Genomic DNA, 27,561 nt, shown 5'->3' with positions numbered 1-27,561 from the left:
AGCTCAGTGTTTTGAATACTGAGTTATTTAGAATTTTATACAGATTTAAGGGTCTCTCACCTTGGCATCTCATTCCTTTATAAACTTCTGGATTTTTTTAAAGTTTGTTTATTTTGAGAGACAGAGAGAGGCAGAGAGAGGCAAAGAGAAGGAGAGAGTGAATCCCAGTCTCACAAATGATGTGATCGTGACCTGAGCCAAGATCTAGAGTTGGACGCTTAACTGACTGAGCCACCCATGTGCCCAACATCTGGATTTTTAATAAGTATTCTTCAAAGTCCCATTAACCATTATGCCTTTAGTAAATATTTTCGTTGTCTAACTCAGTTGTATTTGAAACATTTTGCTACTTTTTATCATCATCATCATCATCATCATCTTCCTCCAATGTTTATTGAGCTGTGACAAACTTGAATATCAAGTTCAAAGAGCATTTCTATTACTTTACCAAAATAAAACTCCTTATTGGAACCATGCTCCAGAAAAGAAGTGATTCACATCCTGGGTCTTTCCACCTAGCAGACATGTAAAGCCACTTGGACAGTTACCATCCCCCAAATTGCTTGCTTCTCATTTTGAAGTGAAAAGAAAGCCCTCTCGGCATATAGTATTCAATACAGATTGCCTTCCTGCCTTTGGCGGAGCTCCTGTGTCTCCTGTGAATGGTGCCTCTGTACACAGTGTTACCATTGTGCTGTCTGAAAGAACGAATCCTGCTGGGCAGTGGTGCAGTAACTCCACTGGGAAGGTCGCAAGTTCACTTCTGCTTTGCCTTCTGTCTAGCAAGAAGTGTTTGGGCTAAGCAATAGATAATTAAGATATTTCTCTGAATATGGAAGGTTAGACTTTCATTGGTGCCCCAGCAGTGGTAGGACTCAAAGGCCATTAATAGTGGAGAATTCAAGACAAGTCTCATCCTTGCCTTTGGTCGGTCATTCTGCACATGTCTTTCAGCATCTCTTTTCAGGGCTGTAAGACTGAATTGGCTTAAGAACCTGGATGAGGTGACTGACAAGGGGACAGATGGAAATTGACGAGAGCACCGATAAATGCTCTTACTGTTTAACTAAGTGGCCTTTATTTATTAAGCAGACATGTATTAAACACCTACGACATACAAGACACTGTTTTAGGTGTTGGTGTCATGTGGTAAATAACACTGAAGGTCTCTGTCCTCATGGGACTTTCGTTCTAGTGGTAGGGACAGACAACCAACAACGTCAGAGAGCAATGGAAGATGTCAGAACAAAGCAGCCAGGGAGAGGGAGGATGGGGGTACTGTGTTACAGAGGCTGAGTAGGAAAAGCCTCTCTGAGGAGAAGATGTATGAGTGTATGTCTGAGGAGATATGGAGGGAACCATAGAAAGATCTAGAGCAGAGGCTTTTCAGGCAGAGGTAGAAGCAAATAGCTCCTGAGGTGAGTGTGCTTAGCCATGTAATGGGCCATTTATTTGAAACAGGAATGGTTTGTTCATAAGGATTGTAGGCACCTATATGAAATACATTTGAAAATATTATATTAAGAAAAGGAGCCATCACCATTTTAAAGATGTATATATAATGAAGGCAGGAAATAATATTTTCTGTCATAAATCTTGACAGATTTATGGCTCCAGTGGAGCCATCACAGGATTAAAACAATGTACTTCATACATAATGTACTGTAACTGGTTTTTTAACAACTGAAAATGTACAGAAAATGCTATTTTGACCGTCTATCTTTAGTCTTCAGCTGTTGCCGTCACGATTCAGAAATTTGGATCTCTGCCTTAAGAGGCACATTGCCTTAGCTGTAAAAAATAATCCAATGGAATCTACAGCCATAACCATAGGCTGTGATTTTAGAGTATAAGTCACCTGCTACAAAGGGGGAAGGGTGTTCCTTTTCTTTTTATTTGAATCTCATTTATGTTCTCAATATGCTTCACTTTGAATTTATGTTTTTCTGAAGATGAAATTTTCTTTGGCTTCTATGTACGGCAAGCAGTGTCCATGAATTTGAGTGGCTACTGTAACCCAAACTGTGTCCGGAAATCCAGAAAACTGAACCAAGAAGTGCTGTTAGCACAGATTGGAAAATGGAATGAAAGAGTCCCTACATTTTACTTTGGGGGCTGGTGTGAAGTGGCATCTTAGAGTATCTGTTAAAAGTGGACCTGCATTCCAAAGAAGAGAAAAATTTAAAGAGATTAAACAAAAGTGGTATCATTAAGAATTTGATCTCTCACTTCTAAAATTTCTAAATTGCCAAAATAAAATTAAAATATTGGTTGTAGCTAATGTAGCACAAATGAAATAGCTTAAAATCCAAACCCAGAACTTGAAACTCAGTATGGATTTCATAGTAAAACATTGTTCATAGTCATGAAATCCAAGAGAATGAAGCTGTTAACCCTGGAGTCCCAAAAGGTTAAGTTTCAGGATTGTCTACTAGAAGCTGAAACAGGTTATAAATAGAATCATAGGAGAATATTTCTGTCTTTAATACTTATCAGAAACAAAAGGAGGTAAATAAGAAAAATTCTAGTTTTTAACAGCATGTGAAAGTCAAATAAATTCTAATTTTGAGTGGCAAATGAATGAACAAGCCAAGGCCCATCCAGCCAATATTTTTCCTTTCCAAATTGACTTAAAACTAATAAGAGCACATTCAGACAAAACTGTTTTAAAAATAGCTCATTAGTGAAGTTAGCCTAGGGGAAACTAATAATTTTTATTGCATATTCAAATGATTTTCTATTGTTGAAATACAACGTTGAAATACAACGTTTTTAGAGAAGCAGTTATAGTTTTAGGATATAACATAATTAAAGTTAATAGGTTTTTACACAGTGGATTTTTTTATATTTAGGGAATATCCATGTGTTTCCTTCTCATTTTCCTTTTGCAATGCAGTATAAGAGCAGGAGTTCTGAAGTCAGTGACTTTGGGTTCAAATCCTTACTAACTGGATGATGTTGGGTAATTCATCTCACCTTTTTGTAATTCAGTTTGTGTATCTGTAAAGGGTAGAATATACTTCGAAGGGCTATTATGAGTTTTGTAAGTAATGATAATATGTGCAAAGATGTTTAGTACATAGTAAATTCTCAATAAATATCAGTTATTTTATCTTACCCCCCAAGTTGCTCTTTCTTTCTCCTTCTGCCTTTCACTCCCTCAAGAGATGCCTGTAAAACATCCTTCCTTAACAACCCTCAGAAGGAACCAAGTTTGCCAACACCTTGGTTTTGTACTTCTAGCCTCCAAAACTAGGCAGTGAATTTATGTTTAACCATCCAGTCTGTGGTCCTTCCTTACAGCAGCCCTATCATATTAATAAAGGTTTTGGTACCAGGAAATGGGGTGCTATTGTAACAAACACTTAAAAATGTGGAAGTGGCTTTGGAATTGAGTTGTGGGTGAGGACTGGAAGAGTTGTAGGTAGGGATTAGATTGCTTTGAGGATACTTGGTAAAAATGTGAATGTTAACGGGGCCTCTGTTGAGGTCTCAGGTGGAAATGAAGAACACATTAGTGGACCCTGGAGGAAAGGTGATCCTTGTTATAAAGTGACAAAGAACTTGGCTGAATTATGTTCTAGTTTTTTGTGGGTAGAAAGTAGAAATTGTAAATGACACACTTGGATTTAGATTTCTAAACAAAGTGTTGAAGGCACGGCTTGGTTTCTCCTTTATGCTTATAGTAAAATACAAGAGGAGAAAGATAAATTAAAGGAGGAATTGTTAAGTAAAAAGGAACCAGGACTTGAAGACTTGGACAATTCTCAGCCTATTCATATTGAAACAACCAAACAAACAAAAACAAAACAAAACAAAAAAACAAGAAAGGAAAAAAAAAATGTGTTCTAGAGAGAACATCAAGGGCTTGCTGGACAACCAACCATGTTACTCATGGATCCAATGAATCACTTAGCAAAAGTCAGGAATAGAGATGTGGTTATCTGGGAAAGAACTGTGGTGGACTCTCTTGCCTGATGGCTTAGACCCCTGTGAATTGCATGGGAGACTGCCCCCCCCCCCCCAGCTTTTTGAAAAAATCTGTAATAACAGAAACACTGCCAGTTGGAATTGAAGGGAGATAAAGGTGGAGTGAATAAAATGAAGGAAGGCTATCAGACTTCTGAGATTCCACAGGTAGGAAATGGGCTGATAGATCTATCCAGTTGCAAACATGTGTAATCCTTCAAGAAAAGTGAAGAACAACCTTGAAGGCAATTCAGAGGCCAATGGCTACTACTGGCACTATAAGCCCAGAAGGCATAAGCCCAAGAAAGTGGGACCATTTCCATCTTGGTGTCAGAAGGGGGCCTCTTCTTTAGTTTTGGAAGGTGAACCACTTCCTCAGTCCTGGAGGGCAGGGCCCCCATTGCTCAGGGCTGAGGGCCCAGAGGACCAAGCACTGAGCCAAAGAAGATCATTTTCAAGTTTCAAATTATAATGGAATTTGTCCTAGTAGGTTTCAGACTTACTTGAGACCCATGACCCTTTCTTCCATTCAATTTATCCCTTTTGGAATGGAAATGTCTATCTTGTACCTGTTCTACCTCTGTTGTTTTCTGGTTTCATAGTTTCACAGATGGAGAGGAACTTTGTCCCATGATGAATCTTGCCCCCAGTTTTACCCATAACTGACTTGGATGATTTAAATGAGGTTTGGACTCAGAGTTGATGTTTGAATGATAAGAAATTTTGGGTACAATTAAAATGTATTTTGCATGTGAGAAGGACATGAATTTTGAGCAGTCAGAAGGTAGAATGTTATGGTTGAATTGGGGCCCTCCTATATTAATATGTTGAAGTCCTAACCCCATAACTTTAGGATGTGACCTTATTTGGAGATAGGATCTTTACAGAAGTAATCAAGTTAAAATGAGGTCATTAAAATGGACCCTAATCCAATAGGATTGGTGTTCTTATAAAAGGAGAAGAAAAGTGGACACAGTCATGCATAGAGGGAAGATGATGTGATGAGATATAGGGAGAAGATGGCCATCTATGAGCCAAGGAGAATGGCCTAGAACAGATCCTTCTTTCACAACCCTCAGAAGGAGTCAGCTCTGCTGACAGCTTGCTTGGGACTTATCATTGCCCGTACTGTGATATAATAAATATCTGTTGTTTAATCCCCCTGATCTGTGGTATTTGTTATGGCAGTTACAGCAAACCAGTACACTCTCTCCCATTACTATTATGTATGTCAGTGGTTCAGCCTGATTATTACAAAAAACTATCTAATCTGTGTTTGGTAAAGGGTACTTGAAAGAGCTGTAGTTATTTAAGATATCAAAGTATTAGAGGATAGATCTTTGAAAGTCTATCATGTGACTTACTCATTGTAATCCCAGGTCCCAGAACTAGAACCAATTGGAGGACATTATTGGGAGTCAGACTTTGGTGAACCAAAGGAAGAAAAACCACTTACCATTTACTTTAAAAATTAGACAAGGGTGCCTGGGTAGCTCAGTTGGTTAAGTGGCCAACTTTGGCTCAGGTCATGATCTCATGGTTCATGAATTCAAGCCCTGCATCGGGCTCTGTGCTGACAGCTCAGAACCTGGAATCTGCTTCAGATTCTGTGTCTCCCTCTTTCTCTGCCCCTCCCCTACTCATGCTCTCTCTCTCTCTCTCTCTCTCTCTCTCTCAAAAATAAAAAGCATTAAAAAATCAATTTAAAAAAAATGACAGAAATCCCCTATGCCCCAGTTAGAATTCAGAGAAATGAAGCAAGAGGTTCTGTTTGTTGTTTGTTTGTTTGCATTGGTTGGTATGTGTCACTGGATGGGCATCTACATTCCTTTGGTATTTAAAAAAATCATAAGTTGAGCTATGAGCAAGGAATAGGGACTAACAGGATATATTATGGAAAAAAAAAACTATGGAAACTCTGGACAAAGAATGTCTCCATATTTATCTTGTATGACAGCCTGGATGAGGATAATCTATGAAATGGAGAGGAACCCAAATACTGAGGAAAATAGAAGAAAACCTGGTTTTGATCTTCTTTCAAAGGAGAGCAAGTGAATAAGGAGGCAGAAAAGTTTAGAATTATGATTAGAATTGACCTGTGATAATTGTACCATTAGACTATAAGTAGCATATAATTACCATGAGGATGGATGGGAATCTCGCTTACTCATTGCAGTTTTCCTTAGACTAGCACAGTGCCTGACTCATAGTTGACAGTGAACTAACACCAGTAATTAAGTGCATACTGTTGATTCATATTCTTGGGTTTTTACACATTCACTTATCATGCACAAAGCATTTTGCATATTGTGTGCAAGAGTTTTGGATAAAGTAGTTAATACATAAACAATTTGAATATTTATGAATTTTTTAGTTTTGACTTCACACAAAATTTAGTGTCAAATAAATACATTTTAATTTAAAAAACACCCATAGAGTAGTTCATTCAATTATAATGTCTTACTTTTCAGAAAGTGTTATATACAATATCCTGATTTTTTGAAATAAAAATATTAACCACTCAATAAAGAAAATATATTATGATTTTTACTCTCTAAGAGCATAGAGTTTTTTGTAAGGTGTGTACATATAAGAAAGCAGTTATAAGACTGATGCTGAAACTTTTTCAGATAATACATCATCATGCCAATGAAGACTTATTATGTATGTACAGAATAAAGATTTGCTAAATGCAAAATAAACAAAAGTTAATTGAAAGTGATTGAAAAATTTATCAAGTCACAGATAAAATAAACATTACATAAAGCTTTTAGAATTATGATTTTATGTTGAATAACAAATATCAAAACTTCAAGCAATAATACAGGCTTACCAAAGATAATAGGAAATCAAATTTTTTGGCACATAGTACCTACTCAATAAGTATATCTTAAAAAATTTTTTTAAGTTTATTTATTTATTTTGAGAGAAAGAGAGAATAAACAGGAGAGGGGCAGAGAGAGGGACAAAGAGGATCTCGGTGACAGCACAGAGCCCAGTGTGAGGCTCAAACTCACAAACCGTGAGATCATGACCTGAACCAAAGTCAGACGCTTAACCAATTGAGCCACCCAGGCGCCCCAGTAAGTATATCTTTGAGGCATGTGTGAATTAGTATAGAAAGAAATAAGGAAGAAGGAGTGAAAAGATGAGATTTCTTTCAGAAGTATTCATGATGCCACAGTGGAAAAAGGAAACTTGTTTGGGAAAATGGTCAGGATAAGAGAGATTGGAAGTCACCTAGAATCCATTTCTAGAAGGGCTTCTTTTTAACTTGCCACAAAATGAATCAAATCTTCTGCTGTTCCTACGTGATAGCACGCCTGCCCTCAGTAGTGGCACTGAGGACTAATTACAACAAGAGTGAGTTTTAGGAAGTCACTCTGATGGCCCATATGTAAGTCCCACAGATGTAAAGGAATGGCTAAGGCAAGAATGGAAACATTAAAGGCTTCAAGAAGAGTGTTGATAATGTAAAAGTGTTGTAAACTGTAAAACCAATTTGAAACTTTCAGATTTTGTAACTGATACTATGCTGTTAAAGGTTCTGTTTCCAGGTAAGATGGGAGTCATCATGCTCCATTCTGTTTCTACCTCTAAATATAGCTTTAAGTCCTGGACAGAATGCATAGATCAGCTGTTTGAGAACTCTGAAAAGTAAACATTAGTGGGAAGATTGGGGAAGAAGTCTCAATTGTTAGAAAAGAAACAATCTAAATTGAAAATGGGTGAGAATCCTGAACAGACACTGTACTTAAGAGGCTACTGATGGCAGATAAGCACATGGAAACATGATCAACATTAGCCAATAGGGAACTGTAAACCAAGAAGTATGAGATACATACTACACATTTATTAGGAGGGCTGAAATACACAAAAGACAAAGTGATGACAAGTCTGTGGAGCAACAGGGAACTCTCACATAGTGCTGATAGAAATGCAAAATGATTTTGACCATTCTGGAAAACAATTTGACCTTTTGTTATAAAGATGAACATACACTTAGCATATGGCCCAGCAATGCCAATCCTTGGTACTTACCTTAGAGGAATGGCCTATATATATTTACAGAAAAACCTGTGCATGATGTTTATTACATTTCTATTCATAATTGTCTTGAACTAGAAGTGGCCCAAATGTTCCTTCAGGGGTGAATGGATAAAAAAGAAGCTGTTGTACATCCATACAACAGAAAACTATATGGCAGTAAAATGGAATGAACTGTTAATAAATGTAACATTGTCTAAATGTCAAAGACATTGCACTGAGTGAAAGAAGCTAGTCTCAAGATGTGAAGTACTTTGTGATCCCATATCTATAACATTACTGAAAACACAAAATTACAGTGATGGAGGATAGATTAGGGATCACCAGGAATCAGGAGTGGAAAGATGTGACTATAAAGGCACAGCACAAGAGAGTTTTTGGGTTGATAGAACTGTTCTCTATCCTGATTATGGTAGAGTTACATGAATCCAGACATGCATTACATTTCATAGAACACCATCTCCAAAAAGGTCAATCTTATTGTATGATAAATTTAAAAAGAAAACAAGAGAGACAAAAAGTAACCAAGGGAGCTTTATAAAAATATACATTCTATTTAAAAGTCTTTGCTACAGAGTTTGGCATGCATGCATAAAAAATGTCTCCACTCTTGGATTTTACATATGCTAATATTGCAGTGCTTCAATGCTATGAAATATTTATAGGAAATTAAATTTGAGTTACCTCTTAATAATAGAACTTCACATGCAGTCTTGATAGATAAAATTCCATTTTTTTCATTATAAATCAAAATCATTATCATTATTAATGTTATTGAATTTTTAAAAAATTCTAATATGAACAGATTTTGAATTAACAGAATATGTTGTGAATAAACAAACTTGAAATTAAATGAGCCAATCATGATGATCTAATTCACTATTTTGAAAGAATTTTCCATGTTCATATGTATTCAGTACCCTTTTTAGACTCATCCTGTTATATCACTAATTTAGGAAAATATTGTTTCTGTTAAATCCTTGCAAATATATATGTAAGCATGAAATGGATCCCTGAATATTAGTCTCTTTTTAAGAGCAATGGAGTGAATTTGACTTAGTTTTCATGTCTGCTATACACTTTCTATGATCTCTGTGGTATCCTAGTTAATTGGTCTTACACAGATAATTATTTACATTTAAAATTTTTAGCTGTAGATTAATACCATGCCGTTTTTAAGCATATTTTACAGAAGACTGCTGACAGAGTAGAAATAATAAAAATATACAAGATCATTTAGAGAAAGAGGTTTTCCCAAACATGCCTTTGTTTTAAACATATATGTCCCTAATATCCTATTCATTTGAAGTCACCCTTTTAGGTAATTTGCTGACAGGTTAGTATTATCTTTGGGAACTGGAATACCTTCATTTAATGCAGATTTTAAAACACCTACCATGGGAATAGTTTCTCTCCTTGCATTTAGGTATCTGACTCATCTTTGCTAATATATCTTGATGTTAACAATGACCTACGAAACAAAGCGAGGAGCTTTGTTAGTGTTTTTGCCTATGCAGTCTGCCTTCACAGGATGTGCTTTGTGAAAGAAGCACCTAATTACTCTGCCCAACCCAGAAAGCACCATGAGGAGAGGGCCTACAAGTCTGTCCTGCCTGTACATCACCTAATGAAAAGGCAGTGTAACACATGGCTGTTCTGCTTTTGCACTGCAGTAAGAATGTGAACGCTAATAATACTAATAATGATAATTGTAATATTTTTTTTAAAGAATGAAGAAATGCTACTTAAAATGGGAAACACAGCCAAACTGCTATGATTTAAGCAGCTCATTCTGGAAACCTTCGTAAGCTCAAGAAGTTAGGATATTGCCCGGACTAGCTGTCAAAACAGTAAGAATAATCTGAGCATGACAGGAGGGCATGATTTGGGGCACCATATTCATTTTCTATTCATAGTTTCGATCAACAAATATTAATCAGAGCAATGTCAGACTGTGGACATAAAGAAATGAGCAAAATGGTTTATGTCCTTGGAGTGCTCATAGGTTACTCCAGGAGACAGACAATAATACGTACTACGATATCCTCTGAGACATTCTGAAGATGAACCCAGTGCTGGTGGCAGGCAGATGGGATGAAATGGCGGTCTCTGCCTGTGGAAGCTGAGAAGGATTTCAGTGAAGAGTTTTCATGTGACCTTACCCTTAATGGATGAGACAGTATTCTTGGCAAAGAAAGTAGAGACATTGAACACATTTAGGCTGGGAAAATGACATAAAATAATACACAAAATTGTGGAAGGGTTATGGCTTAATACCACTATAGCTCTTGCTCTCCTTTGAGAGAGGTCATTTATCCCAGTTTTGCCTGCTACCCCCCTCCCTTGTCTTATTCTGCACCGAGGAGATCATTCATCTATTCATCAAACAGATATTTATTTAAATATCTACTACATAGCCAGTACTGTTCCAGGGTTACACTGGTGAACAAAACAAAGCTCTTGCTTTCGTGAAACATAAATTCTAGGGGGAGCAAATAATGACGAACAAGTAAATAAGAAATATATACTATATTATATGCTGACAGATACATGAAGGAAAGTGATGCAGAATGGGAGAGATTGCAGTTTTAAACAGGATGATGAGGGAAGACTTACTTCATCAAGAAAGTGTTATTTGGGCAAACCCTAGAAGGAGATAAGGGAACAAATCATGCAGATATCCTGGGGAAGAGGAAACTTCCACAACAGGTTCAGTGAACGGAAATGAGGCCAGTGAAGCTGGAGCAGAGAGAGCCAGAGGGAATGCATAAGAACATGAAATCAGAGAGGTACTGAGATGAGCATGGGGACACTTAGGGTCTTCTAGGCCATTGTGTGGACCTTCACTTTGACTGAGTGTAATGAGGAGTCATTGGAGGGCTTTTCTTTCTTGAATGGGACCATCTATATGAACCATGTGATACCATGCTCAAGTAACGAGGGTATAAGCGTCCCTCTGTAGGATTTAGGTGACATTGGAGGTGGTACAGGTTAAAGCTGATCTTTTGGGAGCACTATTTTAGTAATGTTGAGGAATTAAATAGTGTCATATGGGTAAAAGTGAAGCATTCATATCATCTTATAAAGATAACATGCTAGATGATTTCAGACTCAAGGACATTTAGTACTTTAGTGATAAGACGAGACTACAGTGGGAGCTTGCATTCCCTCTTCTGTCTCATTAGGTTCCTCTGTTATAAAAAGTGTGGTGTAGGGTCAACTCCTTAAAAAGTATGCAATTTTGTGTCTTGATGATCTATCTGAAAATGAGCAAAATAATATGCATTCAGTCTAGAAATATTTATTGGGTATCAATTCTGTACCAGACTCTTCCATATTCTAGAAACGAACAAGGCTAAGCTCAGCCCTTAAGTACCTCAGAGGTTAATACCATCAGGAAGGCCAACAGAGATCTCAATACTACTTGTTTGATAAATTTATAATGAGGAAACATTGAAATAATTTATTGAAATGCTTACAACAATGTCTGATACCACAGGTATGCAATAAATGTGAGCTACTTCCCTATCATCCCTTAATTCTTAAAGAATGGTCAGTTAACTGTTCCTCTTTTAGATGGCCAGACAACTATTTCCATTCAACTGAATGGCATATTTTCCTCAGCCATGTTGGAATAAGTCTAGTTCTATTTCTTCAAATAGAGAAATTTCTGAAATGGAGAAATTGGGAGAAATTGCCATCTGTGGTGAGTAGGGCATTCTGTTGAAAGAGGCTCCTGGTGTTTCTTGGTGTTCTGTATTCACGTCTTACCTTGTCTGGCTGAAAGAAGAGCTTGTCCATATTTAATTGAGTAGAGCCTCATGGCTGTGCTCAATTGTATGTTGTTTTAGAAAAAGAGCACTGGGTAATAATCTAGAGATATAATCAACAGCAATTTAACTCTGTTAATATTGATGGTCTTAAATCTATTCCTCTTCATAAAGAAACTTCCAGATACATTCTGTCTTCTCAAATGTCCAGCTTTGTATTCATGGTAAATGTTTAGCCATGTTTGTTTTGTTTTGTTTTCAACATTGTTATTCATAATGTTACTGCATAGAATCTGGTTTTATGCCTTTAAAATACTTTAGTTTTATAATAGCAGTTAGTTAAAAATTGGTCACTCAGGCCAGAGAAAATTTATTCCAGGTAAACTTTTAAAGTCTGAAAGGTTTTGGATACGAAAAGAAGATAGTTATTTTCATTTAAAATAATTTGATTACAAAGTATAACTTTTAAAATACATTTTAACAATGTTATAATACTTGTACTACAAGTTTATAATTTTGTTTGGTTGTAATTAATTTGCTTTCCATTTTAATTTGATAAAAACTCAAAGTATTGTTTATTTGTCCATAATATTTATAAATAATACATATAATACATTATTATTTTTGACCGTATAACTCAATTCAGATCCTTTAATGATATTTTATTATGATAGATTCTTGATTCATATCACTTTAACAGTATGTGGACACTAGGAATTTCATTATTTCAAATTGAGACATAGCTCTAATTGGAATTCTCAAGTAATTCCCAAGGGCAACTATCTGTATGCTAATAAATTGACTCAGAATTACTCATCTCTCTTTTTGGGGTGCCAAGGGTTAGCTAAACATGGCATGTAGATAGGAAGGTTTTGACTTTGGCTCCTTCCTAGCCTCTTAGAAGGGCACATAACTGTTTGCTTTATTCTTGTTTTTTTCCTCCAGTTCTTTTGACTGTCTCTCTCAGAACAGTATATTCTTTGCTAAAATATAGCAGGGTGTTATCTGCTTTTACTATGCTTTTGTGTACTTTTTCTTAGATAACACCTCTCGTTTCCTACTTTCTAGATTCATCTTTGACTGCAATATTTAACACGGTGTTGGGATTTTCTTTGGCATTTTGACTCTAGAAACAAACTTTCATGAATTTACCTGTAGATATACATTTCCTTTCCTCTAGGGTAACTAATTCAGACTTTAAAATAGTCTCATGGGGCGCCTGGGTGGCGCAGTCGGTTAAGCGTCCGACTTCAGCCAGGTCACGATCTCACGGTCCGTGAGTTCGAGCCCCGCATCGGGCTCTGGGCTGATGGCTCGGAGCCTGGAGCCTGTTTCCGATTCTGTGTCTCCCTCTCTCTCTGTCCCTCCCCCGTTCATGCTCTGTCTCTCTCTGTCCCAAAAATAAAAAAATAAACGTTGAAAAAAAAAAAAAATAGTCTCATTATCTTTTAAGTTTTGTATCTCAATTAACTGTCTTTAGTATTACTGAATGTTATCTAGACTAGAGTTAACAGACTTTATCTTTGAGAATTTTATTTCTTAGGATGATTCTCAAAATTTCTTTAACTGGGACATTGGCTTGTCATAGTAGGCAAAATGAAGAGTAATGTGAAATGTCACATGATGTCACATAAATTGCCGATAAGAATTGGAAAATAATTACAGTTGCATCATTATGTTGCTTTAGGTAAGCATATGTCAACATTTCCTTATCTGAACCCCAGTTTACCTACAGCTAAATCTAAGTTAAGAAATTTACCATAATTTAGGAGAAAAAAAATCCCTGAAATGCTTACTTACTATATTTTGGCAACCTTAAAAAGTGATTATGAGAAAGACCTTGGTAACTTCAAAGTGCATTTTTTTTTTTTTTTTTTGCAAATGAAACACTCTGAATATTGGCAGGATCACATATTCTCATGTTTCAGTTTTAAATCATATTATTGTTGGAGGAAAGTCCTAGCTTTGTTTTCATAATGTGGTAAATAATAGGTACCAGTGACCATATTTCCTCACATGATATTAAGACATACTCAAATATATAAAGAAGATGTATGAGGACCTGGCTGGACAAAATGACTCTTTTGACTTCTTAGTTTCATACAGTTAAAGAGTGTCAACTGGGAATCAGAAAGCTTGGGTTTTATTTTTAGCTCTAATGTCAACTATCAATGTGACTTGGGACAAGTTACTGAAGTTTTCTGGGACTGTTTCTCTGTCTTTGAAATGAGAAGCTGAATAAGGTGATCACTGAGGTTTTTTCCAACTCTGAAATTCCCTAACTTTGCTTTTGTTCATGATATATTTTTAAGGTGTTACTGCAATATCAATATCTTTCCAAGATAGTACCTGTAAACTAGGAGTTTAAATCCTTTCTATTAGGTTTGACCCACTTCCCCCAAAGGCTGGCATGGGGTTTATTTTTCCCTAGGTCATCATCTGCTCTTTTTCAGTCCTTTAGGTATTCAGTCAGAGTATATGACGTATGTGAATGATTTTTTAAAGGTGGAAGTCCTCACACCTTAGAGGAAAACTATTCTCCTTTATTCACTGAAGTCTTCCTGTGAATCATTCCTTAACTGTCACTCTCACTGACTAGCCTTAGTTTTGCTTTGTCAAATTTTTATGAGCTCAGGCTGGCCCTGGTGGCAGTCATGGCTGGTACAGACTTTTCATAACATCTGTACACTTCAAGCACCACCATATTCTTTTCCCTTCCATGTGCCTTTTAAAGTATCAAACCTGCTTTCCAGTGTATTTCTAAATGAAATTTCAGGTTACAATGATCTGCTTTGGTACTTGAGACACTTGTTTGGATTCCCCTGTCCATATATCTCATTTGTATGCCCTTGTGAACAAAGCACACACACACACACACACACACACACACACACACACACACACATGCAATGCTTGACTTTGGACTCTGCACTTTTCCCAGCAGCTTTCATTCTTCCCCGTTGTTACCTCCCTTTCTGTTCTGTGAAGTTTTGGCTTTCAGAAGTGACTTTGCATCTAACTAACAGAGTGGCTGCTGTGGCTAGCCCTTGAACAAAGAGCTTAAACAGAAGAATGAGGGTAATGTTTATTGGAATAAAGATTAGCCTTTAAATTCCTCAGGGGAATGAACCAAATCCAATGTTTTCCTGTGAGCTGACATTTTTTATATAGATGCTGTTTTGGATCTTCTGGAGAAGGGAAGGGGAAAAAAAAACTTCAGCAAATCAGCTTTTTCATTCAAAAATGGAATTTGGGGGGCTGTTTTAGCAAGGCTTTTGACAGTCCCTGATTTAATGTTTTCACTGTGATGAGAACAGTAGCTGTACAAATCTGATGAAAATCTGAGCGATGGAGGGTGTTGTTGAGGGGGAAACAGAGTGCGATTATTTAAATAATCCTAGGCCAATAAGCATCTGGTAGGTGGAGTTAGTGTTGTGTGCATTATAGGGCAAGATAATTCTGAATGAAGACTTGAAACATCACATGTGCTGGACAGGCTCTAGTTCTGCTTTTTGTGCAAACAAAACAAGTGACAAGGTTTTGCCGACTATCCATTAGTGAGTGCAGCTCCTTTGATAAGATTAAAAAATACATGTAAAGGATTTATCAGAAGCCCTTATGAATATTTCATGAGTTGATATATTCAGCTGAATGAATTCAGTGAGTGTCAGTGTGTCGCTGGCAGACAAGCCTCATCCACAAGGAGGCTACTGACATAGGAAGCACTTTGGCGCATTTTCAGAGGCGAAGCCAGGCTGATAAAGCTCCTTGTGACAGCCTGAGTTACCATTCTTCGAGTATGCTGCTCTTGCTCTAAGCAGCTCAAACACTGGAGCCGCAGCTTCCGAAATTAAACTGGAAAACAGTTTGCAGACTCATCAGCCTCCTAACCTGCAGCTGTGTCTCTCTGCTATGTTTGAGGTTTTTGTTTTGGGTGGTGAAAGCCAGCACTCCATATAAGACATGACAGCAAGAGAGTCTTCAAAAGAACTTACTGCTTCCGAATCTGAGGTTTGCATAAAGACTTTCAAGGAGCAAATGCACTTAGAACTGGAGCTTCCAAGATTACCGGGAAACAGACCTACATCTCCTAAAATTTCTCCACGCAGTTCACCAAGGAACTCACCATGCTTTTTCAGAAAGTTGCTGGTGAATAAAAGCATCCGGCAACGTCGGCGTTTTACTGTGGCTCATACATGGTAAGACGGGACTTGGAGGTGTCTGTGGTGCTTTTCAGTAGCGGCAGTGATTCAGAAATGTAGAAAACGAACATTTGAATTTTGTTCATAATGCATACCACAAGTGTGAAACGAATGGAGAGCGGGTCTGCTGAAGAATACATAGTGCACTGTATATTAAATTATCATTGTGCTGCCAAGCTGTTTCCAGATAAAATAAGCCTTTAACTGTAGGGAGTCTTTAAAGTTACTGCTCACCAAAGTATACCTAGCCGATTCTAGGTAAATTAAATACTGAAGGAGTTTTTAACATTCAGTGTTTTGTTTAATCTCTGTTGAGGTGATAGCTGACTTCTTTCGGTGCGTTTGGTGGCTGTTGTTGATATGTTTTAATTGCGTATTTTTGGTACGAGACAAATGGTTGAATTTTAGTTCTGATTTATTTCTTACGGCAATGTGTAATATAAAGTCAAACTTAATTATTGCATTGCCATGTATGTTGTGTAGAAACTAGTGCGATTTTGATTTATTGGCTTAAAGAAAAGGAGAACTAAATTCCCACTTCTGAAATTACATGGTTAATTAGTCTTATTTAGATTCAAATTGCTATTATCTTGAAGAGCCTCTTGTAAAAAAAGTAGTAACTTCAGAATTATAGGCAATAATAAATAAATCCCCAGTTTACTTAGGAATGCCAAGTAAGTACATTCAAGAACTTTCTGTAAAAATTGCACTGAGTCTGCCACCTTTAATGTATGTGTTACATACAATGGGGTAGCTTCCTTAAACCAGTATTATAATGAAATGTTAAAAAAGCACAATAAAAATTAAATAAACTTTAAGCACCAAAACTGGGGCATTTCTGATTTCTCTGGAGGACGTATTTTCTTTCAGATTGAGAGACCCTTCAAAATTGGGTATCTGGATAGTTTTTATTTAATAGGGACCATAGCAATAAAGGGAGCTAGTACTTCTTAAAGGCAATTCTAACACAGTGATTGTGTGACTGCATATTAGGTTGCCAACCAACATTATAAACTGAGGATATCTGGATATCTGGGTTTGCACATTAATATTTACTTAAATTCTGGTTTCCACTCATCTGAAATGTTTGTCTCATCTACTGCACAGTGCATTGGCAAATTCAACTTACCCCTAGAAATATGTAGCTTGCCTTTGATAGGTACCACATGGTTAGCCAAAAGATACTTTACCTAGTTAAAATGGTATGGTTGTTTTTGTTTTCTGAGAATGGACTGTTGTTCATATAATTGCTCTATTGAAGAATTTTCCTGGTCATCTTTTTGATGAATTAAATCTTAATTATAGTCTCATACGTAGAATGCACGTGATTAGTTTTTAAAAACCTACCAATGGTAGCATTTGTATAAAGAGAAGATTTATATATAAGTGTATACTGAAGAGCGCCTTTCTCTCGTGGTTTACTCCACTCCTAATGTGTATGTATTTTCATATAGTTTGCTAAGTAGTATAACTGGATAGGAGAAGGGATGTGGGTATAATTAGTTCTCATAAAAAGAACAGAGATGGAAAATGTACAATTAACCAATAGGCTTATATGTTTTACTACTTGTGTTAATATTAAACCAGTGTTTTGAGAAGAAGGACATTTAATTTTAGTAAGCTAATTTTCAGATAATGGTAAATCTTCATAAGACTTTGGTAATATTTTCCTTACTGTAGAGTTTCTGAATATAATAATGTGACCTTTCTTTTTACTTAGAATAGATTTTTGATGTGCTAGGAACATGAGCTATAAATATTGGATTTTTTTCTTTTCAAAAGAATCCAAATTTTAAAGTGATTAAAAAGCCAGTTTCACTCATGCATTATACAAATTTTCTTGCAATGAGCTACAAAAAGAATAATTCAATGATATCTAAGGTAACTTATGCTATTAGAGTGATCTTCTAGCTGAGGTAAAGCAAAAATTTCTACAGATTGTAAAAAAGAAAACCCCCACAAAACACATGAATTGGTTATAATGTACCATAATATAGGTTTAAAGAATCCATTAGTCACCAAACTTATAAAATGACTTGAGTTATGACCGTGATTCATTTTCACCCTTTTTCTCCCTCAACTCACATACTCCCCTTCTTACCATTCTTAGTAAAGTTATATCAGTTTGTTTTCAGGTCCTGATTAAGTCCATAAATGCATTTATTTCTATTGCTTTATTTGAGTGTATGTTTAATATTTTTCAAATTTATTTGCATGAAACATCCCATGAAAATGTCTTTTTATAAAATATACACATATCTTATGTATTTGAATGACTTTTTCACTCATTAAAAATTATGTGTTTTTCTAGCATCATATATAATAGGAACATGAATAAATTAGAGCACAAGTACTTTATTTTTGCCCCTTTGTCATGATGAAATGTAACTATCCTTTCACGATCAACAATTGGTATTTTCCAAGCCATGCATTTAAGTTAGAAATTCCAAGATATGCACTTAGAAGTCTCTAAAAACATGTTATTACTTTACAGTAGACAGTAGGCTTCTTTTAAGAAGACTGGATTGTTTTGATTCCAGCATTGAAATTAAAGTAATTTTCATGATGAAGCTAAACAATGCAGAAGATACAGTTTATGTCTAAACTCACTAAACAATTTTTTTTATCTTTAGTTATTTGTAGATTTCATATTTCACTCAGATGAACATGTAGTTCTGGTTTTGAAAACCCAAATTCTGAAGTGTGGGCTAATGGCAGAAGATTTAAGAAGCACTTGTGAAATACTGACTCTGGGATTATTTTTAAAATATCTGAAGACAAAAGTAGATATTCAGTGTGTTGTCACTAATCAGAATATTTAAACAATCCTAAATCTGAAAGGAATTTGAGTGATTATCTCATTGCTTCCTTTTACCCTTGGGCAGACCACAATTACTCCATCTTTGACATTTGGAAATCTGCCTATTTTTTATGACTTTGGAGAGATAGTTCTATAATCTCATTTAGTACACAATCTCACTGTTTCATAGTCCAGGTACTAGAAAATTCTTCTGGATGATCAATCTGTATATAACATATAATATTTGTAATCTGGTTTTTGGTCCTCAGTGAATACTAAGAAAAGGCTTATAAGAACCACATGAATCCAAAAATCCCAAGTTTTTCTTTTTTTTTTTTTTTTATACTCTCAACATACAGAATTGAGTACTGCTGTGAGTGAGAAAAACTTTTGGTTCAGTCTATGTGGATTCCAACACCTGCTATATTTTAAATTCTTTACTAGAATGTTCATATATAGTATCTCACTTAAGTTTCATTTGGAGTATAAGTATACTCTAAATTCATGTTCTTTTCAAGATTACATGTTGCAAATATTTTTTTAAAATGTTCTGAATTGCTTTAGCTTATTCCATGTATTTTTACTCCATCAGCCATTAATTTAACTCTGAATCACCATCCCAAATTTCCAAATTCTCCTTAGAATTTTGAAACCCAGTAATAGATACTATCCTCACTGTTAGATGATATGAGAAAATATGGATAAAAAACCTATCTTACATTGCAGAGCGTCAACAAAATGTGTATGGAGTTGGAAAATTAATGCCAGAGTCCTTAGGTCAGCATATTATTTTTTTTTAAATTTTTTAAAATGTTGATTTATTTTTTGAGGGGGGGGGAGGGGCAGAGAGAGAGAGAGAGAGAGAGAGAGAGACAGAATCCAAAGCAGGCTCCAGGCTCCGAGCTGTCAGCACAGAGCCCAATGTGAGGCTGGAAGTCACAAGCTGTGAGATCATGACCTGAGCTGAGCCAAAGTCAGACGCTTAAGTGACTGAGCCACCCGGGCGCCCCGGTAAGCGTATTATTTATCCCTAACCACAAAGAGTGACAGCTTCTGAGGCATAATCTTATTCTATTTGGCTCCTGCAGTGCTTTTTCCTGACTGGCACTTGCCATAGTATCCCGCTTCTTCAACCTTCATTCCTTTGCTGATGTTCTAACCTCAGTCACTGGTTCTCCTCCATCATCATCAGCAGAGTGATCCTCTAAATAAGGTTACTGGTGATGGCCTTCACTACACCCTGTGCTCACCACACACCTATTCCTACACTCTCTTCTTGAAGAACAAGTGTATTGGTGAGCACTGCATTCTGTCCATCTATCCTTGCTTGCCTGTGGAATGTGCCTGCCCAGGGAGCAACATTCTTTCCATTAGAGTTAGTATCAGAAAAAAAGACTTGTGTTTTTCTCCCTTTCCCCCATTTAGTTCCACCTATAACTGGGAAATCTTTCCTCATTTTAACAAAGGTTCATGAAATGTATACTTTTGTGCCTAATAGTTGTGCAAATGTACTAAAAAACATAGCTCATGGTCTAAAGGAGCTTATACCTGATAAGACAAAGCTGAAATGACTGGGGAAGAGTAAAAATAGAACAATGAGTATAGTATATGGTTGACCTTCCTCTAAATTGTAGACACAATTTATGCAATTTAGGCCTAGTTTCTTAGCTAAACTTACTATATCTTTGTCTTATATTATTCTTCAATTTACTTGAACTATTTGCTAGCTATATTGGATAAATTTTGAGAAATATCTATGTCTTTATATATTTACTGATTGAACAAAACATTTGTTGAGAGACTACTGTGCTCCAGGCTCTACTCTGGGTTTAGGAGATACAAAATGAGAAAGATAGCCCTTGCCTTCAAAGAACTCGTATACTGTCTGGAAAACAAACTTACGCATTATTAATTAATCAGTGGTGTGTAAATAATGCTATTGAACAACAATGCCCCAATTTGTCATGAGAGCACAGAAGAAATAAAGACCTCTAGAAAGTGAATCAGTGTGTTAGGAAAGGTTTAGAGAAGAGATGACATTTGTATGGGGTCTTGAAAAGTGAGTAGCGGTTTTCCAGCAGAAGAGTGGCCAGGAAGGCCATTCTGTTGGTCAGAGAAATAGTAATAATAAGGAAATTCCATTAACCCTTAACAGTAATAAAAGCTCACATTTATTAAGCACCTGCACTGTATCTGACATTATTCTATATATTTATTTATTTATTTAGTCCCATGAAGAGCCCATTAGTTATGAATTATACAGTATTATTGTTTCCATTTTATAGGAAAAGAAGTGATGCACAGGATAAGCAATTTTCCAAGGGTTACACAGCAAATAAGGAGCTGAGCTGGGATTTGACGCAGAGCCTGGGGGAAAGTGAGCAAAGTTCACTGAAGTCAAAGCATAAGATGCAAGATGGCAAAGATCAGAAGTAAGACTGTGCCTGTAGATTGGAGGCATACTTTAGAGATTCCAGTATCATGAACAAGACTTGGGGCTTTATTGCAGCATCAGTGGGGAGCCACTGCAAGGTGGTGAGGAGGGGATTGCCATAAATAGCTTTTTACTTTGGTAAAAGATTGGCAGGCATTGTGGAGAATGGCTTGGCAGATGAGGAGATTAGAAGCAAAGGGAAAAAGGAGAATGTACATTTGAGACTAATGACTTCTAATTATTGTATATATCCCATAACATTGAAAACTGTGCTTATGACATTCTTTATGGCTTAACAAATTACTGTTTATGGAACATGGGGTTAACATATGTAAATTTGGTCTCCCCTTACATTTATCACCTATACCATGATGCTATGCATAGTATTAGCTGATGTGCACTGTCCCCAAATGCATCAAACAATCACCGCAAACGTGCTTGGGGTGCCTCTGGGGAAAACCCTAGTGCTCATTCCTCATTTGCTAGAGGTGCTTTGTGTTGTATTTTGTGTACAGTCCTGGAGGATTTTTTTTTGACAGAAATTATCTTAGTTTACAGACTGAACTGAACGCCAGTGGAAATCTATGCCTCATAGCCTGAGTCTATTGCTTTAATCAGAGCAAGCATTTTCTCGGTAATGCAAGTCTATAAATGGTGTTTTCCTGGCCTTTTAGTGTCCGCCAGTCTTCAATATATTGGATTTTTAAAATACTTCCTGTAAACAGGCTTTGTAAAGTAATGATGATGGCCCCTAAGACACATGCTGGAAGGTGGTTTGGCAAGCATGTCTGCTGCCCAACTGCCAAAGTTTATCCCCCTTTGTGAAATCCCATTTACTTTCTTTTCCCGTTCTTCCCTCTTTGTGGTCTCCCAGTTTTTCTCCTTGGCTGTTGTTTATAGATGCTTTCTTCTCTAACATCACTGTGAAGACACCAGTAACATTATGATTGAGGCATTTAAATGATTCTCAGGAAAGAATCCAACATGCTTACCATAGTTTACAAGGCCCTGCCTTATCTGGCTCCAGGCTACCTGTGACCTCATCTCCTATTTTCTCCCACCATGCTAGTCTCCTGTTTGTTCTTCAACAAACCTCGCATGTTTGCACTCCTGGGCCTTTGCACTTGAGGTTCTTTTTGCCTGCAAGACTAGTACCTTAGATGTTGACTTGAGCCACTCTCTTACTTCCATGCAGGCTTCTTATCACTTGCTAAAGAAGGCTTCTCTGACCCCTCTATCTAAAAAACAGCACCCTTTACATTCTAGTCCCTTACTCTGCTTTATTTTTCTTCTTGGTAGTTATCATTACCTGAAAATACTCAACTGAAAAGACATGCTTGTTTGTTATATTGGTTTTTTTTTCTTCTGTTATCTGCCAACCTTTCTAAATTACACGAGGGCAGGGATTTTGTCTTGTTTACTACAACCCAGGCACCTACAAGAAAGGCCGGCACTTAATATTTGTTGGAAAAATAAAAGAAAGAATGACTATGGTTCCTGTTTCTTGCTCTTTAGTCTTAGAGGATCTTTCCTTCCGGCCTGCTATGAGGGAAGAGAAAAGGAAGCTTAGTTCATACTTATTCTACAAGCACCCTTATTCCTACTCCATCCATCTCTAAATAGTTGTGTTTCTTTTCTGCCAGTACAGCTACTTTAACTGGCTCTTTTCTTTTTTCTTTTCTTTTCTTTTCTTTTCTTTTCTTTTCTTTTCTTTTCTTTTCTTTTCTTTTCTTTCCTTTCCTTTCCTTTCCCTTTCTTTCTTTCTTTCTTTCTTTCTTTCTTTCTTTCTTTCCTCTATGATATTGCAGATACTGGTTTAATTACAACATCTCACTAGAGGCTAAGTGTTTTACATGGTAGCCTATTTAATTAAACCACTTTGTACAAATCATACCACCTAGCCTGTAGTACTGTAAAGTCAATATTTGTCCGCAGCACTGTACAATTATTTATTTGGTTATTCTTCATGCATCAACTAGCACAGTTGGTGCTCCAGCTCAGGAAAGCTCTACATATCTCTTGTTAACTGGGTAGAAGTGTCACACAGAGGAATCTACTTGTTATTTGGTCTTTAAAATGTTTGCATGTTATATCTTAGAATGTTTAATTATCTATGTCTTTCCACTGATGCAACATTTAAAATATTGACACTAGCGAGAGCTACGGCAATTTGAGTTCTTTATAGGATTTCCCTACAGGGAATTTGGAAGTAAGAGTCCATGACTTGCAGAGTGAGGAAATTGTGAATTAACAACCCTTGTACTTTAGAAAAGACATCAGCAGGAGTGAAAATTTTCACTTGGTGCTGTCTCAATGTTTCTGTGCTTCGAGGTTGAGACCTCTGTCTCTCCTAGTAATTTGTCTGACACAGATATGTTTCAATCTCATTGTGTACTTTAAGCTTAAAAAAAGGAAGTAATTTGTTGACCATCTCAGGTTGCTTCTTGCTAGAACTTACGCATTTTTTCTGTGAGGGAGAAGAATGACTGCCTTGGTGCCTGGGTGGCTTAGTCAGTTGAGCTTCTGACTTCAGCTCAGGTCATGATCTCATGGCTTGTGAGTTCGAGCCCCATGTCAGGCTTTGTGCTGATAGCTCAGAGCCTGGAGCCTGTTTTGGATTCTGTGTCTCCCTCTCTCTCTGCCTGTCCCCCGCTCATGCTCTGTATCTCTCTCTCTCTCAAAAATAAATAAACATTAAAAAAATTAAAATGACTGCGGCTCTAGACCTTTCATGCAACAGAACATCTGTAACATGGTGTGCACCCCTGACAGACCCACTTGTCCTCCTCTTCCTTACCTTTACCCTGCACAGCTCAAGCTTACTGGGAGTTACACAAATTAGAAATAAAGGGTGAGGGGTAGTATGGCTTCAAGAAAACTGTTTTCAAACTGCACATTCTGGAACATCAGTGTTCTAGGCACCATTTTGGGTATTCCTTGAAAAATAGGGCACTGATGATCTTTTTCTTAGTCCTGGGTGAACAAAACAATATGGATGACTGTAAGCTTAGAGAACTTTGGAGGAGTCTCGCATAGATTCCATAATATCCAAGTACTTGAAAACCCCCAGTTTAAGAGATAAACGAGTGGAGAGAGAAAAAGTTTCTATGTATCTGTGCTTGATAAAGTTGTAGAATTCTGCAATTTATTATTTATTTATTAAAAAAATTTTAATGTTTATTTACTTACTTTTGAGAGGGAGATAGAGAGGCAGAGAGAGAGGGGAGAAGAGAATCCCAAGCAGGCTCTGCATTGTCAGTGCAGAGCCCGATGTGAGGCTTGAACTTATGAATCATGAGTTCATGACCTGAGCTGAAATTAAGAGTCAGATGCTCAACCAACTGAGACACCCAGGAACCCCTAAATTTTTTTGATGTTTATTTTTGAGGGAGAGACAGACAGAGTGCAAACGGGGGAGGGACACAGAGAGAGGGAGACACAGGCTCTAGGTTCTGAGCTGTCAGCACAAAGCCTGATGTGGAGCTTGAACTCACAAATCACGAGATCATGACCTGAGCCAAAGTTGGATGCTCAGCTGACTGAGCCATTCAGTCGCCCCTCTGCAGACAATTTATAACATTAAAATTATATTCATCTAAAATGTGCAGGAATGGCAGCAGGACAAATGAAGAGGTTGGAAGTATTTGGGACAAGGAGAGTTCAGTTAGAGTGAAGATTTAAAATTTCAAAAAGTTGAAAAAGTAGCACAATGAACATCCTTTACCTGGACTTACTAACTAGTAATGTTTGTCTACATTTACTCTGTCTCTGTTTCTTTCTTCATATCTAACACAATGCGTGTGTTTCCTTTAGTTTGAAGAGAGCACATTTACATGGAGAACAGTAGTTTGGGGATCAAAAAGAGACTCATATTTATTTTTAAAGTTTGGGATTATATTTCTATTCCATGAGCATGTTCCCATATCACAATTTGAGTTTAATTCTTTTTAGTTTTTTTAATCTTTATTTATTTTTGGGAGAGAGACAGAGTGTGAGCAGGGGAGGAACAGAGAAGAAAGGGAGACACAGAATCCAAAGCAGGCTCCAGGCCCTGAGCTGTCAGCACAGAGCCAGACATGGGGCTTGAACTCACAAACTGTTGAGATCATAACCTGAGCCGAAGTCAGACGCTCAACCAACTGAGCCACCCAGGTGCCCCTGAGTTTAATTCTTAATAGTGTAGTAGCATATTGACAAGTTGTAAGTAAATTTGTGTCCGCATTTTTAAAACTAAACTATTGAAACAGTTATGGTGGAGGGTTAGAGGCATCTGTAATAGTTATGACTTTTCCTAATGATAAATTGTTGGTTGTAGGTGCTTAAAACCGTTTCTAAGAGAATGGATGTCTATAACATTTAAATCTTCTTCCCCTAAGAAAAGATGTTATTTCTTTTTCTAAAACTATAAAACTTGTAATATTAGAATGGTATATAATGTCATTATATACTACACCAGAGGTTCTGTCATTGTATAGTCTTGATGTTATCTTGAATTTTATTTTTTACTAATAATCTTCACTTTATATTACATTGTCTGGAGTTGAGAAAGCCAGTTGGTTTCAGTATTTTTTCTTGACTGGCTATTGAAATTTTAGATCATTAATTGTCTTGGACACCAGTTCCTTCATTTGCAAAATGGAGAAAATAGCCTTATGTTTAAATATTTTCGAATGTTAATTTAATTTAAAAAGATATCTATCTGGGAGTGCCTGGGTGGCTCAGTTGGTTAAGCATCCAACTCTTGATCTTGGCTTAGGTAATGATCTCACGTTTCATGGGATTCAGCCCCGTGTTGGGCTCTGTGCTGACAGTGAGGAGCCTGCTTGGGATTCTCTCTCTCTCTGTCTCTCTCTGTCTCTCTCTCTCTGTCTCTCTCTCTCTGTCTCTCTCTCCCCCTCTCTCTCTGCCCCTTTCCTGCTTAAGCTCTCTCTGTGTCTCTCTGTCTCTGTCTCTGTCTCTCTCTCAAAACAAAATAGAAACAAAAACAAAACATATCTATCTGGTCCACTAGCTATTTATCTTCTAAGATAATGTATTAAAATACTTAACACAGTATTTCATGCATTATAAATGACATAATAGATACTACTGTTTAATTAAATATCTTTTTAAATCTCTAAGCATACACAAACATTCACATTATTGTCAGCCTTGGTTGGTAAGGCAGAAATTATTTTTCATTATTTGAAAAGCATCACTGGGTATGGACTGTGCCAATTTGAGAATCAAAATGAATGTGAATTTATAAAGAAATAATTTTACAATATCCACAGTGTGACCATTCCATATACTGAAGAAACAAAATATCATTTATTTATTATCATGTGATAATCACATTCTAGTGAACCGTGCGTAATTATACCGATATGCATATCAGAAGACCCAGTGTGAACAGCTTACACCCTCTAAGAAACTTTATGGCCTTGTTTGGCTGCTATCACCAGTATATTTTGAAAAGCTATTTGTTACTGTCCACTGTGTGAAGGAGAGAGGAAGAGAACCATATTGAAGTAATGCCATCTACTTGCACCAATTAGCTCAAAAGCAAAGGCAAAACAAAACAAAACAAAAAACAAGCATAAGAAGATGCTTTGTTTATTTCAAGATCCCACATATAAAAAGCCAATATAGGATTCAGTGAACAAATGTCTTGGAAAAATTCCAGTGTCATCAAAAACTCACTTATCTCAAAATGTCTCCCTGCTACCCTTTCTATTCCTGTACAAATTAATAAGCTCAGTCTGTTTCTTACGGTACGGAAGGCCTGAGAGTGCTTCTGTGGCTTATTTGGGCCGCAATTACCTCTGCAGTTTATACAGGAAACCTCTCTCTCACCATCAGGACTATTTGTTTCCCAATGAGAGGTTGACAAAAAAACAAACAAACAAACAAAAAAGATGAGGGATCCAATCTCTCTTGTTGGTATCTCAGCTGCTCATGACTTCCTCCGGAGATTTTACCCTTGAAATCCAGATGCAAATTTTAATTTCATGGGGATAACTATGGCCTTTCTCTTCACCTATCAGCTTGCTCTGCCAGATCTGCACTCACTCAGGAGTTAGAGTTGTGTCTCTAACATGCTAATGTTTACCAAAACAACACAGGGCCTATAGGAAGCTGGGTGGTCTGGTGCAGAGCACAGCATTTGAATCCCAACTCCCAACTTCTACCAGACGCTAGGTTTTGGACAAACCATTGAACTTAGCTTGGTTCCTCTTTCTGCATCTGCAAAATTAGAAAAATGCTACTTGCATCTCATGAGGCCCCTATGAAGATTAAATTAATGTGTGCACAGTGCTTAGCACAATCCCTAGCCAATGACAGGTAATCAGCAGACAT

General features: G+C 36.8%; 1 protein-coding gene across 3 annotated transcripts in view; it reads left to right on the top strand.

The window, feature by feature from the left end:
• Positions 1-27,561, top strand: part of PDE4B (phosphodiesterase 4B) — a 537,685-nt gene that overhangs the window by 149,148 nt on the left and 360,976 nt on the right. Inside the window, exon 1 of one of the 3 annotated variants that reach the window (XM_060625543.3) lies at positions 15,576-15,985. The exons of the other annotated variants lie outside the window; for them this stretch is intronic. Within the exon in view, the coding sequence (XP_060481526.1) occupies positions 15,750-15,985 (236 nt within the window). The 5' untranslated portion in view covers positions 15,576-15,749. Of the gene's footprint in view, positions 1-15,575; positions 15,986-27,561 lie in introns of those variants that run through there. 3 annotated transcript variants of the gene reach the window in all.

Source organism: Panthera onca, chromosome C1 (assembly GCF_046562875.1).
Source record: "Panthera onca isolate mPanOnc1 chromosome C1, mPanOnc1 haplotype 2, whole genome shotgun sequence".
NCBI classification, from domain to species: domain Eukaryota; kingdom Metazoa; phylum Chordata; class Mammalia; order Carnivora; family Felidae; genus Panthera; species Panthera onca.
The sequence above is the reverse complement of the archived record's forward strand: the minus strand, read 5'-3'. Positions and strand labels throughout refer to the sequence as shown.